Source organism: Triticum dicoccoides, chromosome 6A, assembly GCF_002162155.2.
Source record: "Triticum dicoccoides isolate Atlit2015 ecotype Zavitan chromosome 6A, WEW_v2.0, whole genome shotgun sequence".
In the NCBI taxonomy this organism is placed as follows: domain Eukaryota; kingdom Viridiplantae; phylum Streptophyta; class Magnoliopsida; order Poales; family Poaceae; genus Triticum; species Triticum dicoccoides.
The window spans coordinates 106,145,434-106,162,599 of record NC_041390.1 but is presented as its reverse complement, the minus strand read 5'-3'; the positions used below and the strand labels follow the sequence as shown (position 1 = coordinate 106,162,599).

Below are 17,166 nucleotides of genomic sequence, written 5' to 3'. Positions count from 1 at the left end.
GTTCTTGGAGTTCTATTCGATGTAATCACTTTTTGTGGTGTGTTTGTTGGGATCCGATGAATTATGAGTTTATGATCAGATTATCCATGAATATTATTTGAGTCTTCTCTGAACTTTTGTATGAATGATTATTATAGCTTTGTATTTCTCTCCGATCTATTGACTTGGTTTGGCCAACTACATTGATTTATCTTGCAATGAGAGAGGTGCTTTATAATGGGTTCGATCTTCCCAGTGACAGAAGGGAACATGACATGTATGTATCGTTGCTATTAAGGGTAAAAAGATGGGGTTTATTCATGCGTGAGTTTACTTTGTCTACATGATACGTCCATTTTGCATCATGTTTTCTTACTATTATTTATAATGTTTTTATCCATAATAATGCTTTCTGGAGTAATTCTAATGCCTTTTGTCTCATAATATGTGCTATGTCTTGAGCTTGCGTTGGTTTTCCCCAAAGAGGAAGGGATGATGCAGCAGAGTAGCGTAAGTATTTCCCTCAGTTTTTGAGAACCAAGGTATCAATCCAGTAGGAGCCCACGCTCAAGTCCCTCGTACCTGCACAAAGCGATAGCTACTCGCAACCAACACGATTAGGGGTTGTCAAGCCCTTCACGGTCACTTACGAGAGTGAGATCTGATAGATAAAATATTTTTGGTATTTTTGATATAAAGATGCAAAGTAAAAAGTAAAAGCAAAGTAAATAGCAAAACAATATAAAAGTGATAGGGATTGATATGATGAGAATAGACCCGGGGGCCATAGGTTTCACTACTGGCTTCTCTCAAGAGCATAAGTATTCTACGGTGGGTGAACAAATTACTGTTGAGCAATTGATAGAATTGTGCATAATTATAAGAATATCTAGGCATGATCATGTATATAGGCATCACGTCTGTGACAAGTAGATCGAAACGATTCTACATCTACTACTATTACTCCACTCATCGACCGCTATCCAGCATGCATCTAGAGTATTAAGTTAAAAACAGAGTAACGCCTTAAGCAAGATGACATGATGTAGAGAGATAAATTCATGCAATATGAAATAAACCCCATCTTGTTATCCTCAATGGCAACGATACAATACGTGCCTTGCTGCCCCTTCTATCACTTGGTAAGGACACTGCAAGATCGAACCCGAAGCTAAGCACTTCTCCCATGGCAAGAACTACCAATCTAGTTGGCCAAACCAAACGGATAATTCAAAGAGACTTGTAAAGATAACCAATCATGCAAAAAAGAATTCAGAAAAGATTCAAATATTATTCATAGATAGACTTGATCATAAACCCATAATTCATCGGTCTCAACAAACACACCGCAAAAAGAAGATTACATCGAATAGATATCCACAAGAGAGGGGGAGAACTTTGTATTGAGATTCAAAGAGAGAGAAAAAGCCATCTAGCTACTAACTATGGACCCGAAGGTCTGAGGTAAACTACTCACACTTCATCGGAGGGGCTAGGATGATGTAGAAGCCCTCCGTGATGACGGCCCTCTTCCGGCGGAGCTCCGGAACAGGCCCCAAGATGGGATCTCGTAGATACAGAAAGTTGCAGTGGTGGAATTAGGGTATTGGCTCCTGTTCTGATTGTTTGGGGGTACGTGCGTATATATAGGAGGAAGGAATACGTCGGTGGAGCACCGAGGGGCCCACGAGGCAGGGGGCGCGCCCTAGGGGGGCGCCCCCACCCTCGTGACCACCTCTTTGATCCCTTGCAGTAGGGTCCAAGTCTCCTGGATCACGTTCGGTGGGAAAATCACGTTTCCGAAGATTTTATTCCGTTTGGACTCCGTTTTGATATTCTGTTTATCCGAAACACTGAAATAGGCAAAAAAACAGCAATTCTGGGCTGGGCCTCCGGTTAATAGGTTAGTCCCAAAAATAATATAAAAGTGGAAAATAAAGCCCAATATAGTCCAAAATAGTAGATAATATAGCATGGAGCAATCAAAAATTATAGATACGTTGGAGACGTATCAGGCATCCCCAAGCTTAATTCATGCTCGTCCTCGAGTAGGTAAATGATAAAAAAAGAATTTTTGATGCGGAGTGCTACTTGGCATAATTTCAATGCAAACCTTATTAATTGTGGTATGAATATTCAGATTAGAAAGATTCAAGACAAAAGTTTATATTGACATAGAAAATAATAATACTTCAAGCATACTAACAAAGCAATTATGTCTTCTCAAAATAACATGGCCAAAGAAAGTTATCCCTACAAAATCATATAGTCTGGCTATGCTCCGTCTTCTCCACACAAAGTATTTAAATCATGCACAACCCCGATGACAAGCCAAGCAATTGTTTCATACTCTAACTTTTTCAAAACTTTTTCAATCTTCACGCAATACATGAGCGTGAGCCATGGATATAGCACTATAGGTGGAATAGAATGGTGGTTGTGGAGAAGACAAAAAGGAGAAGATAGTCTCACATCAACTAGGCGTATCAACAGGCTATTGAGATGCCCATCAATAGATATAAATGTGAGTGAGTAGGGATTGCCATGCAACGGATGCACTAGAGCTATAAATGTATGAAAGCTCAACAAAAGAAACTAGTGGGTGTGCATCCAACTTGCTTGCTCATGAAGACCTAGGGAAATTTGAGGAAGCCCATCATTGGAATATACAAGCCAAGTTCTATAACGTAAAATTCCCACTAGTATATGAAAGTGACAACATATGAGACTCTCTATATGAAGAACATGGTGCTACTTTGAAGCACAATATATGAGACTTGCTATATCATGGTGCTACTTTGAAGCACAAGTGTGGAAAAAAGGATAGTAGCATTGCCCCTTTTTATTTATTTATTTATTGGGCCTTATTTTTTTCTTTGGCCTTTTTTGGGACAATGCTCTATTGAATGATGATCATCACACTTCTATTTATTTACAACTCGATACTAAAACAAAGTATGACTCTATATGAATGCCTCCGATGGTGTACCGGGATATGCAATGAATCAAGAGTGACAAGTATGAAAGAATTATGAACGGTGGCTTTGCCACAAATACTATGTCAACTACATGATCATGCTAAGCAATATGACAATGATGGATATGTCATGATGAACTAGATGGTGGAAAGTTGCATGGCAATATATCTCAGAATGGCTATGGAAATGCCATAATAGGTAGGTATGGTGGCTGTTTTGAGGAAGGATATGGTAGGTGTATGATACCGGCGAAAGTTGTGCGGTATTAGAGAGGCTAGCAAGGGTGGAAGGGTGAGAGTGCGTATAATCCATGGACTCAACATTAGTCATAAAGAACTCATATACTTATTGCAAAAATTTAGAAGTTATCAAAGCAAAGTATTACGCGCATGCTCCTAGGGGGATAGATTGGTAGGAAAATACCATCGCTCGTCCCCGACCGACACTCATAAGGAAGACAATCAATAAATAAATCATGCTCCGACTTCATCACATAACGGTTCACCATATGTGCATGCTACGGGAATCACAAACTTCAACACAAGTATTCTTTAAATTCACAACTACTCAACTAGCATGACTTTAATATTATCACATCCATATCTCAAAACAATTATCATGCTTCAATCTTTTCTTAGTATTCAACACACTCAAAAGAAAGTTTCACAAATCTTGAATACCAAGCATATTATTATTAGGCAAATTACCATGCTATTAAGAGACTCTCAAATTAATTTAAGTGAAGCATGAGAGATCAATAGTTTCTTTAAAACGAATCCACCATCGTGCTCTAAAAGATCTAAGTGAAGCACATAGAGCAAAATTATAACGCTCAAAAGATATAAGTGAAGCACATAGAGAAAAATTATCTAGCTCAAAGGATATAAGTGAAGCATATAGAGCAAAATTATCTAGCTCAAAGGATATAAGTGAAGCATATAGAGCAAAATTATCTAGCTCAAAGGATATAAGTGAAGCACATAGAGTATTCTATCAAATTTTTATTCATGTATGGCTCTCTCAAAAGGTGTGTACAGTAAGGATGATTGTGGCATACTAACAAACAAAGACACAAATAATACAAGACACTCCAAGCAAAACCCATATCATGTTGGTGAATAAAAATATAGCTCCAAGTAAATTACCGATGGAAGTGGACGAAAAGAGGGGATGCCTTCCGGGGCATCCCCAAGCTTTGACTTTTTGGTGTCCTTGGATTATCTTGGAGGTGCCTTGGGCATCCCCAAGCTTAGGCTCTTGCCACTCCTTGTTCCATAATCCACACCCAAAACTTGAAAACTTCACAACACAAAACTCAAGATAGAAAACTCGTGAGCTCCGTTAGCGAAAGAAAACAAAAGACCACTTCAAAGTACTGTAATTAACTCATTCTTTATTTATATTGGTGTTAAACCTACTGTATTCCAACTTCTCTATGGATTATAAACTATTTTACTAGCCATAGATTCATCAAAATAAGCAAACAACACACGAAAAACAGAATCTGTCAAAAACAGAACAGTCTGTAGTAATCTGTAGCTAGCGCAAGATCTGGAATCCCAAAAATTCTAAAATAAATTGCTGGACGTGAGGAATTTATCTATTAATCATCTTCAAAAATAATTAACTAAATAGCACTCTTCAAATAAAAATGACAGTCGTTCTCGTGAGCACTAAAGTTTCTGTTTTTTACAGCAAGTTCAACAAGACTTTCCCCAAGTCTTCCCAACGGTTCTACTTGGCACAAAAACTAATTAAACACAAAAAACACAAACAAAACTCAATGGCAACGATACAATATGTGCCTTGCTGCCCCTTCTATCACTTGGTAAGGACACTGCAAGATCGAACCTGAAGCTAAGCACTTCTCCCATGGCAAGAACTACCAATCTAGTTGGCCAAACCAAACGGATAATTCGAAGAGACTTGCAAAGATAACCAATCATGCATAAAAGAATTCAGAAAAGATTCAAATATTATTCATAGATAGACTTGATCATAAACCCACAATTCATCGACCTCAACAAACAACCGCAAAAAGAAGATTACATTGAATAGATCTCCACAAGAGAGGGGGAGAACTTTGTATTGAGATTCAAAGAGAGAGAAAAAGTCATCTAGCTACTAACTATGGACCTGAAGGTCTGAGGTAAACTACTCACACTTCATCGGAGGGGCTAGGATGATGTAGAAGCCCTCCATGATGACGGCCCTCTTCCGGCGGAGCTCCGGAACAGGCCCCAAGATGGGATCTCATGGATACAGAAAGTTGCGGCGGTGGAATTAGGGTTTTGGCTCCTGTTCTGATCGTTTGGGGGTATGTGTGTATATATAGGAGGAAGGAGTACGTTGGTGGAGCACCTAGGGGCCCACGAGGCAGGGGGCGCGCCCCCACCCTCGTGACCACCTCTTTGATCCCTTGCAGTAGGGTCCAAGTCTCCTGGATCATGTCCGGTGAGAAAATCACGTTTCCGAAGATTTTATTCCTTTTGGACTCCGTTTGATATTCTGTTTATCCGAAACACTGAAATAGGCAAAAACAGCAATTCTGGGCTGGGCCTCCGGTTAATAGGTTAGTCCCAAAAATAATATAAAAGTGGAAAATAAAGCCCAATATAGTCCAAAACAATAGATAATATAGCATGGAGCAATCAAAAATTATAGATACGTTGGAGACGTATCAATATGAAAGATATACACAAAGAGGGAGAATTCCGGCAGCTGGAAATCTGGACCTGGAAAAGCTACGTCAGGCCATCTATTCTGCACAACTCCAAATGAGCTGAAACTTCACGGAGAATTTTTATGAAATATTTGAGGAATATTGGAGTAAATAACTACCAAAGGGTGCCCACCAGGTGGGCACAACCCACCTGGGCGTGCCAGGCAGCCTAGGCGCACCCTCGTGGGTTGTGCTCACCCAGGTCCACCTATGGTGCCCATCTTCTGTTATATAAGTCACTTTGACCTAGAAAAAGTAAGGAGAGGATTTTCGGGACGGAGCGCCGCCGTCTCGAGACGGAACTTGGGAAGGAGCATTTTTGCCCTCCGGTGGAGCGATTCTGTCGGGGGAACTTCCCTCCCGAAGGGGGGAATCATCATCATCATCACCAACAACAACTCTCCCATCTTGAGGAGGGCAATCTCCATCAACACTTCAATAGCACCATCTCCTCTCAAACCCTAGTCCATCTCTTGTGTTCAATCTTGTTACTGAAACTAAAGATTGGTGCTTGTGGGTGACTAGTAGTGTTGATTACATCTTGTAGTTGATTACTATATGGTTTATTTGGTGGAATATTATATATTTAGATCCAATATGCTATTTAATACCCCTATGATCTTGATCATGATTATCATTTGTGAGTAGTTACTTTTGTTCTTGAGGTCACGGGAGAAATCATGTTGCAAGTAATCATGTGAACTTGATATGTGTTCGATATTTTGATAGTATGTATGTTGTGATTCCCTTAGTGGTGTCATGTGAACGTCGACTACATGATACTTCATCATATTTGGGCCTAAGGGAATGCATTATGGAGTAGCAATTAGATGATGGATTGCAAGAGTGACAGAAGCTTAAACCCCAGTTTATGCGCTATTCCGTAAGGGACCGATTGGATCCAAAAGTTTAATGCTATGGTTAGAATTTATTCTTAATACTTTTCTCGTAGTTGCGGATGCTTGCGGGAGGGTTAATCATAAGTAGGAGGTTTGTTCAAGTAAGAACAACACCTAAGCATCGGTCCACCCACATATCAAATTACCAAAGTACCAAACACGAATTAAGCCAACATGATGAAAGTGACTAGATGAAATTCCCGTGTACCCTCAAGAACGCTTTGCTTATCATAAGAGACCGTTTTGGCCAGTCCTTTGCCTCAAAAGGATTGGGCTACCTTGCTTCACTTTTGTTACTACTATCATTACTTGCTCGTTACAAATTACCTTGCTATCAAACTACTCTGCTACTTACAATTTCAGCACTTACAGACATTACCTTACGGAAAACCACTTGTCATTTCCTTCTGCTCCTCGTTGGGTTTGACACTCTTACTTATCGAAAAGATCTACAATTGATCCCCTATACTTGTGGGTCATCACTACATCATGTCATCTTGCTTAGTAAGGCATTACTCCATTCTTTATGAACTTAATACTTTAGATGCATGCTGGATAGCGTTCGATGTCTGGAGTAATAGTAAGGCAAGAGTCGGTCTACTTGTATCAGACGTGATGCCTATATACATGATCATTGCCTTGGACATCGTCATGATTACTTGTTTTTCTATCAATTGTCCAACAGTAATTTGTTTAGCCAACATATGCTATTTTCAAGAGGGAACTCTCTAGTGAAAACTATGGCCCCGGGTCTACTTTTATCATACTAAAAATCCTACAAAACCTTGATGCAATTTTATATTATTTATTTTATTTTGTATTTTTTTCAATCTATCTATCAATTACTACATAATTTTATCTTGCACGTAACCGCCAAGGGATTGACAACCCCTTGTTCGCGTTGGGTTGCAAGGATTTGTTATTTGTGTGCAGGTGCTGCTAACGAGGTGTTGCGTGGTTCTCCTACTGGATTGATAACTTTAGTTCTTAACTTAGGGAAATACTTATTTTTACTATACTGCATCATCCTCTCATCTTCGGGGAAATCCCAACACAGTTCACAAGTAGCACCGGGCAGGCAGGCACCCTGTCCGGCTCGACATCTTGGGACTACCTGGGGGTCACCCCCCGACAAATGGCAAGACAAGGGGACTGAAAACTCTCTTGACAAGTTGGGTGCAAACATTTTGTTTTGTGTTTGTGTGCGGGTGTTGTTTACATTGTTAGCTTGTAGACTCCTACTAGTTCGATAATTTTTTGTTATTAACCAAGGAAAATATTTTCTATTGTTGTGACACATCACCTTTCCTTTTCAGGGAATCCAACAACTCCAATGGGAGTAGAAGAACGCTAGAGAACCGAGAGAGGGAAAGCAGCTCGGAAGGCTTTTGCTCTGTTCTTTGGGCACTGAAGCTTGAGGATGATGGAAGCAGGAGCAAGATGGAAAGCGTGGTAATTGATTCATTTTACAGTGTGCCTTTTATAAGCCAGTAAAAAGTAAAAACACCAAAGGCGCGTACTGTGCGGTAGTAAATTTCACGAGTACCCAATGTGGTATGTGTAACGTGTGCATGTGAATCGAGGGGGTTTGCTGGTAATGACGCCAAAAATCTGGGGCCCGGTCACTTTATTGACAATACGTGCCAATTGTAATGGCCTCGTGCTGCACTAACACGATATAACGATAACTCAAGGCATCTTTCGGTTTTGCAGGCGTGGTAGCATTTCGGGTTCGGTCGAAGTTGTCAGAACACCGCCAAACCGACGTCCCCATCCTGACACAAGAAGACTTCATCGTTAAGATAACTAGGCACTGAAAGGGTCTTCGGATCCGGCGAAAAGAAAAAAACTTGGAAGCTTAGTTGGGGCTCCTCGGACAAGATTCTGGTCACTCTGGAGACAAACACGCAAAGAAGATGATTGAACCAATTTACAAGGCCAAAGACCTAAGATGAACAACAACCTTTGTGAGGATAGTCCTCGGCTTGAAGACTGGTTCGAGGGCTAATGATGGTATCCTGAATGGGGGGGTGTTAACCACGTCGGCTCCGAGACATTGGTTGGGTCGAGAACCCCCAGATGACCAACCAGTGGGCCACATTCGTTGGGCCCCATGGAGGAATCAAGACGGCATGAATGCAATCTTCGACGTGTTTATCTTCGGATGTAACCGACCTATGTGCAAGATGAAATCTTCCGAAGACTTGACACATACTTCAAGGCATGAATGCATCTTTGACGTGTTTATCTTCGAATGTAACCGACCTATGTGCAAGATGAGATCTTCCGAAGACTTGACACATACTTCAAGGCATGAATGCATCTTTGACGTGTTTATCTTCGAATGTAACCAACCTATGTGTAATCCTAGGTACCCAGGCGTCTATATAAACAGAGGGGTGTAGTCCGTAGAGAAAAACCAACTCATTTATACACGATCTCGAGGTGGATCAACATGTATTCTGTACCCCATCCATAATCAATACAAACAAAGTAGGTCGTAGGGTTTTACATCTTCGAGAGGGTCTGAATATGGGCAAACATCGTGTCCCCCTTGCCCTATTACCATCATCCTAAGGCTACCAGCTTGGGACCCCCTACCCTAGATCTGTCAAGTTTGACTCCATCACAGCGGAAGGGAAGCCGCAAAAACCAACAGGAGACCTCTGATAATTGGATGTAGTTGAAGAATCAAAAACCGCAAAAACCTCTCGAACCTTCCAGGAGAAGGTGCTGTCATGGCAATCCCCGATGTAGTTGCACAATTCAGCCTTGATGAGATTGGCAGTGATCCCGATAGTCGACAGCGGCACCTGGGAAGGCACCGCAAGAGTTAAAGCATTATAACCATAATAATACAAGTCATGAATTGGGTAAGACATGGGTTACAAATTAAAATAGAATTATTTATAGATGGAATCTCAAAGCTACTTACATAATAAGCTCATGAATTATCTATTTTTCAAATGGATTTTATTTTCAAAAAATAAACAAATTGTATGAGCATTGTATTGACTTTTTCATTTCGAACCATTTTAGTTTTTTTTTAATGAAAGGGGTCCCCCTGCCCCACTTTATAGAATGAAGCAGAAAAGCAACCAGTCACAAATTTCAAACAATTTCAGTGGATTATAATACATGGAAGCCGCCAAGTTACATATGCATCTATCATGGAATTAACAAATGCACACCAACAATAACTGAGAAATGCAGTTTCGATTGTTCAGTTTGAGAATCGTAGGTGGCTTAAGGTGCCAGCTTATTTGTCAGTGTAGACTTTAGTCCTATTATGCTAGATTAATTAGTGATTACACATGGTGAACTCGTGAATGTGCATCCGCCCTTCGCTCTATTAACATTGAACTACTGGAGTTGCTTCTGCTCAAATTGATTGAAAGGACCGGGCATCCTGCTCAAGCATTTCATCAAACATTTGACAAGCGCAACAACTGACCACCCATGGAGCAGCGTGGAAGAGCAGCAATCAGCGCAGGAGGAAAGCAACAACCCCGGCCAGCATCTCGTCGCTGCTGCGACTCCTCACCGTGGTTCTTACAGCTGCGACTCATGCGGGTAACAGAGCTCGGCGGCCACGACGGCCGCGATGCCGAGCCAGGATGGCACGCGGCGGCGGAATGGAGGCGCAGGCGCAGTCGCGCCACCGCGGGATGCCCAGGCCACCGACGAAGAGGAGGAAAGATCGGATGAGTGCGTCGCTGGTGGCTCCGGCGGTTGGACCACGGGCGGCGGCGCTGGCGGCGGTTACGAGCCGAACTCGGATTGCGTGGTTTCTACGCGGCGGGGCATCGGGGGTCGATCTATATCAGCCGGGCTGCGGGGATAGATCGCACTTTTCCTTCGATCCGACGAGCAAGCCGTCCCCTCGATAGATCACGCGCGACGTTCTCCTGGCGACCTAACAACCCGGCGAGCTTCTCTCGCCGACGGCGAGCAAAGAATCCGGCGAGTTTCCTCTTTCTTCTCCGGTCATCATCTGAATTTCAGCATCGCAATTGTTCTGTTTACTTGTTTCGCTTGTGCAATCACTTGGTCTCTCTGTTCTTTGCTGTGTCCTGTGTTTTGCAGAGATGGCTAGCCATGTCGCTGCGACCTTGCCGCCGCTGTTGCCTACCCCGGCGCGCTGCCTCCTCCTGACGCCTCCTCCGGCGGTGTACACGGCTCGTGTGGAGCTGGACACCAAGAAGCAGCAGCCTGGACGTGCCTCGATGAGCAGAAGCTGGATCAGAGACAAGATCGACCTTCCCGGACGTGCTTCCCGGAGCTCCAGCTGGGCCACTGACAAGACGCTCCGCCGTGCCGAGAGTTTGAACGGCGGCGTCGAGCGCCTCGGCCGCGTGGAGACGCCGAGAGAGAACTGGAAGAGGCCGGCGAGCCGCGCGCCATCCGTCGACCGGTGCGACAAGAAGCCGAGGCCTCCGGCTGAGATGGTGGCAGCTTCGCAGGCATCAATCTCCGCCGGCCCCGCCCCGTCGGCCGGCCGGTTCGGGAAGAAGACAAAGCCTGTGACTGAGATGGAGCTAGACTCGGTGGTGACATCCTTCGCTTGCCCTTCTCCGTCGATCGACCTTTCGGAGAAGGCAGAGCCTACGACTGAGATGGTGGCAGACTCGGTGGCGACACTCTTCGCTGGCCCTGTGGCGTCGGAGAAGAAGGCGACACCTCGTACCGTGGTGGAGGCATCACCCTTCGCTGGCCTCGCTCCGTTGATGGACCGGCCCGACAAGAAGCCAAAGGCTCTGGCTAAGATGGAGGTGGACTCGGAGGCATCCTTGTTCGCTGGCCCGACATTCATGGTGTCGCCGGACCCGAGCGAGCTGCCTATGCCGACCTTCATCATGTCGCCGGATCCGAGCGAGCTGCCCATTCCAACCTTCCTCTATAAGCACAAGGTCGCTAAAGTGTTAGCTAGCTTAGTCGCTCCGATGCTCGTTGATCAGTAAGGAGCTTGAAGCTGTTTTCAGTGTGTAGCTAGGTCGACTATGCTGATCAGCAAGATTGAAGCTGTTTTCAGTATGTAGCTAGGTGGACTATGCTTAATACAATTGCGACCATCCATTATCGAGCTTGGCACTGATCTTATCTGCGATGGAATGAAATGATGGTGTTCTGCATTCTGCAAATAAGTGTCAGACACGGCATACTGTGCATTCTGCAAACAGAGACGACATTCTCGCAAACACCTTGAGGGCATGACCGCATGAGCAGGACAGGTGTAGTCGCCTCCTTCACGGCGGCCAAGCTCTTGTGGAAGGCGGCCAGGCTCCTTGGGCCGCGTTGCCATCCTTTGGCGCCTCGGCTGCATATCTCTCTCCCCCCGGCGATGCCCTAGCATCTGTCGCCGCAGGGCGGGCAGCCGCCGGAGCCGCGTTCCTCGACCCCGCTGACCTCCCCGCCGCGTCGGCGTACAACCGGCGGCTCTCCCCGTCGCTGCGGCCCGCGGCTCACCCGCAGGTGCGTCTCACGTCGCCCAGCGGCCAGATCTCCCCAACGCCGCCGACCGCCACTCGCCCTCCTCGCCATCATCAAGCTCTGACCCGTGGCAGTGCACTTCAACCTGAGGTCAACGAGCCAGCGGCCTGCGGCTGCTGCTGCTAGGAGCCAAGTCTGTTGAATCAATGTCTCTCACACTAACACTGCGAAATGGAATAATGCAAGTGGAAGGTGAATTTTCCACCAGCTCCTGGCGCAGCTTTTACGCCAACCAAATAGTATGATGCTATCATATATGATTCAGGCCATGCTGAAAGTAGGATATGGATTGTTTGACAATATTGTTTTTTCCCGCTTATCGTATTGTTGCATTGAGTTTTTCGAGTCCACAAACCAAAAGTACTTACTATTTAGGGGGATCGTGTTTGTGCAAAACAGATCTTGCACGCTTGGGGGTTATAATTTTATGCCCTTAGAGTATTAAGTGCATAGATAGCTGACATATTTAGCTGATAATACTAGGAAGTGATTAACATTGACAATGACAAACCAGTTTAACGCCATTGGCTTTCTACTAGAATAAGCACCTTCCTATGTTTCTTGCAAAAAAATAAATGCCTTCCTATGTAATTCAAGGATCGTCTGATCTCCCGATGCACCCTTTTATACCTTCCCCTATGCTACCTGTGCTAGACATTTTTCAACCTGTCATGCCTAGAATATATTTGCATTCTTTTATCATGGTACATCTGTTGTCACATGATCTTCTTGATGCATATTCGCAATTGAAAATAGAATTTGGTGCCTACTTGCTTTCTTATGCAGCATGCTGTTAGCTCATGGGAGAATCAGTAAAAATAATTCTGACATGAAACAGTACATGATTGCTCTGAAATTAGTGGTTCCACGGTGTCTGTGTCTAACTTATTTACTTTAGCAGTGCAAGAGGATGCTTTTGGGCGAGACACCCTACTTACGTAGGAAGAAATGAAGTCAGCCTGCACCAGGGGTGTACTTGACAACAACAGAGACACAAAGTTGGTCTGATTTGCAAGGCTTCTGGTTAGCTCTTTACACATGGCAATTTAAACATCTGACTCTAATATAAGTGCTAGAGTACTTCTGAAAATCAAGATTTATTTCTGGTTATCATTAAAGAAAAGTATTCTTACTGAATCAGCTTTAGGCAGGAGAGGCTACAAAGGAGATGAAAAATGACATTTTTTGTGATAAGTTATCATTGGAGCGCCTCTTGTGTGCTTTCCCTGTAGATTTTCTTTACTGGACTGCAGAGTCAAATGTTCTTATATTCTATACTCAATATTTACAAATATTAACCATTTGTTAACGGTGATAACGGTTACATGGTTTCAGCCAAAATGTCTAGCTAAGACTTTCTGATCATATAGGACTCCTACTCCAAAGAAAACACCGAAGGAGGTCATAAAGATGATGGCCTCACTACCAATCTGTTTTATAGGGTCAATGGAAACTGGACTTGCTTCTGCCGAATCACAATGGTTTGCAACCATAGGGCCACACAGTTTTGGGTTTCCACCAAAGCTAGAATCCGGAAACGTGCTGAACTGGCCCATGTTTGGAATAGGGCCTTCTAGGTCATTATTAGAAATGTTGAATCTGGAAAGGAAGTGCAGATTGTTCAATGCAGCTGGAATCTTACCAGTGAGATGATTACCAGACAAGTCGAGCATCTGCAGGTTCGTGAGATTGCAGATCTGTTCTGGTATCTCTCCAGATAATCTGTTGGAGCTCAAGTTAAGTGAAAATAGTCCTTGTAACCTACCGATCTCCACCGGAATCATACCAGTGAAATTATTCATGGCTAGATTAAGCTCTTTAGGAAAAGCACTGGGCGTGAGGTATTGCAGAAATTGGTTCTTGTTCCAAATAGGCAGCTCAAAGAATACCTTTGGTGCAGTATTATCTGATTCTAGCATTGGCATCTCCATTAAGGCCCTTGGAATTTCCCCTGTAAGGCTGTTGTTTGATATATCTAGAGAGAAGAGAAAATTTAGGCTGCTGATCCATTCAGGTATCGGTCCAGTTAGTTGATTGCCTTGCAAAAATAGCATCCCCAAATTCGGTAGCTTTGATAGCCAATCAGGTATTTTTCCACACAATGAACAATGATTTATATAAAGAACCTGGAGGTTCTGAAAACCATCAATGCTGACATCCTCTGGCATGGTCTCATGCAGGAAGTTGCACCCAATATAAAGGGTGGTGAGGCTCCTGGAACTGCTAAGCATCTGAAGTGTTCTTGTGATATTTGTAAGAGAGTTATTAGCAAGTGATAGGAATAAGAGGGACTTCAGATTGCCTATTTTTTCTGACAATTGACCATGGAAAGGATTGTAAGATAGCCGTAGTGCCGTCAGCTTGCTGCATGAGTATATGCTTTCTGGAACTGTGCCGGTGAAGTTATTGGAAAGAAGATCTAGTTTTTTTAGATTGGACAGGCTTACGAAGTTGACCTTGGTAAGTTCTCCGCTAAATTGGTTTGCCTTGAGGTCAATTGTTACAAGATTTGTGCAGTTGCCTAGAGCTGCTGGCAGCTCCCCTGACATGTTGTTGTGTTCCAAATGCAGCTCCTCCAATCTCTTCAGATCACCTATAGACTCTGGAATATTGCCGCTGAGCTCATTCCCGCCAAGATCAAGGGTGACCAGATTTGTGAGCTTGCTAATGCCATCGAGAGCTCCTTCTAACCTATTGTTAGGCAACGAGAGGTGCTCTAACGTGGTTACGTTGAAGAGTTCATTTGGAAGTGTGCCATTGAGGTTGTTGTAGCCAACACCAATCAATTTCAGCACCGAGCAATTACCGAGTCCTGGAGGGATGTTCCCACTGAGTTGGTTGAAACTGAGCTCAAGCACAACAAAAGATGGCGCGCTAACACATTGTGTAGTTGGTATCTGACCAGTAAATCTGTTGGAACTAGCATTAAGAATGACCAGGCTCTTCATCACCTCCCATGTTGTGATTGGTAATATGCCTGTAAGCCAGTTGCTTGAGATGTTGAGTACCTGCAGAGGCCGCGCAGGGGTTGAAGATGGCAGCTCGCTCAGGCCTCCTGTGAGGCGGTTGAAGCTGATGTCAAGAACAAGGATGCTGCTGGATGACACTAATTCCAGTGGCAAGCCACCAGACAGCAAGTTCCGGGAAAGGTTGAGGCGCAAAAGTCCGGTGAGGTTGCCAAGGAACGGCGAGATGGGCCCCTCGAGGCCTCGAGAAGCCAACGAAACATCAGTGACCTTCCTATCTTGGTTGCAGGTGATCCCTTCCCATGTGCAGCAGACGGTGTCGTGCCGCCACGACGTCGTGAGGCCGCCGTCCTGCGAGAGCCCGGCGAGGAGCTGGAGAAGGGAGCTCTTCTCCTGCTCGGTGCAGGAGCTGGTCTAAGAGACCAGCAGCACGAGAGCCAAGCCAAGTGAAGGCATGTGAAATTTCTTGGTGTACCTGCTATATGAAAAATAGTTGCTGCATGGTGTTGTGGTGGAACTGCCCATTCTGAATATTTTTGTTTGACAGTTTCCTGAAACTGTCCATTCTGAAAGCATGCTAAACTACCATTTCCTAAATAAAAAAAACAAGAGCTGTCCATTCGGATTCTGTCAGTTTTGTTGAATATTTCTATTTGAAATTTTTGTTGATGTCATTTTGATGCCACCTAATTTTTTTTCCGAGTTGCTAATAATATGCCGTGTTAAGTCGAGTGTTGACTACCGGTGTCTCGCTGGTAGTTGAGTGGCTATAATATTTGGTGTCAAGTAGAGTGTCATTGTATTTCAATGGGAGTGCATATATGTCATGGATCATTGTACATGTGGGTAATAACATTTCATATTAAATCTAGCGTGGATGCTATTAAGGTTTGCTCCTACTTCAGATGCAATCTTCTCTTACAAATTATTCTGTTTATTATGACGTACAGAAGCATGACAACAGACTTTGAAGATTGCAACTGCACGCGTACCACTTTATGACTTTGTGGGGGTCTCGAATTCTTATTGCTTTGTACAAAAAGCCCACCTCAAATTCTTATTGCTTTGTACAAAAAGTCCACCTCACAGAGTCACAGTTCCCCACTTGGAAGGAGAAGATCGTAAGCTGATGGGCATGTGTCTATGAACGCTTAGAGCATCTATAGCCGGACCCCTCAAACTGTCAGTTGATGGATATGTGTCTGTGAGCATAGTAGATCGCCTTTGACATGGTCGCAAGTATAGTGGTTCCAACAAGTAAGAGTAAGCCTTTAGCAATTAAGCAGCAAGACTGAGGTTCAAATAGTGTGGGTTAGACAAAGATGTAGGGTTCCCGCTCCCTATAAAAAAGAGGTAGGGTCTCCGAAAAAAAAGTCAAAGCATTTTTCGGTGACATGGTCTCCCTCATACATCCCACCACAGTAAAGAAAAGCAAATCTTGTGGATTAGACAAAGAGGTGTACCTCTTCTTTTGGTTTATGGACCTCAGAAAGGTTAATGCATGGTTAGATGCATGTATGACCTTTAACCTGTGGGCCAACCCATTTAGACCAATATAATAATTAATATGTGTATCCGACATCTAGTTCCAAATCCCCTGTGACATGTCATGTTGTTTTCTTTGATGATTATGATCTCATCAAACATAACCCAAAACAACCAAATGGCTGAAGATGAACTTCCGATGGGGAAAGCAGATCTCGAGTAGAGAGATGAACCCTTTGCACATGGAATAAGGTATTTAGCTTATTCTCTCAACCTCAATTGACCGCTGCTGAATTTATTATATTTAATACAGTATTACTTACCGACCAGAACACCTATCAGTATAACTTCTAAAAGGTTACTGAAAAAAATGTAAATTTTGGTGGGCATGTGTTCTTTTTCTAGGTAGTACGTAAGAGTTAAAAGGGAAGCATGTTGCCTATAGTGTTGTACTAGTTCAGAATCAAGTTTTGTGATAACCAGTGTTTACGTACTCCAGTGTTCTTTATTGTTCACATTTGGATTGAGCATAGTTGAGTAGCTCACTTGAGAGTGTCATGCTTTGCCAATATCTATTGCGAGAGTTGTCATTTTTTTACTAGCTAGAGTTGTCAATCTCTCAGCTAAACCACTTGCTGGAAACACAA

General features: G+C 43.6%; 1 protein-coding gene and 1 pseudogene across 1 annotated transcript; one reads left to right on the top strand and one right to left on the bottom strand.

Moving 5' to 3' along the window:
• Positions 1-9,911: 9,911 nt before the first annotated feature.
• LOC119315341 lies at positions 9,912-11,664 on the top strand. The gene has a single exon (XM_037589977.1). The coding sequence runs from the start codon at positions 10,667-10,669 to the stop codon at positions 11,537-11,539; it is 873 nt and encodes a 290-aa protein (XP_037445874.1). The 5' UTR covers positions 9,912-10,666; the 3' UTR covers positions 11,540-11,664.
• A 1,735-nt stretch (positions 11,665-13,399) lies between these two features.
• LOC119315340 lies at positions 13,400-15,502 on the bottom strand (annotated as a pseudogene).
• Positions 15,503-17,166: the final 1,664 nt, after the last annotated feature.

Bases quoted from the DNA above. Each gene is read 5' to 3' on its own strand.
- LOC119315341 (XM_037589977.1), top strand. From the start codon at position 10,667: ATGGCTAGCCATGTCGCTGCGACCTTGCCGCCGCTGTTGCCTACCCCG.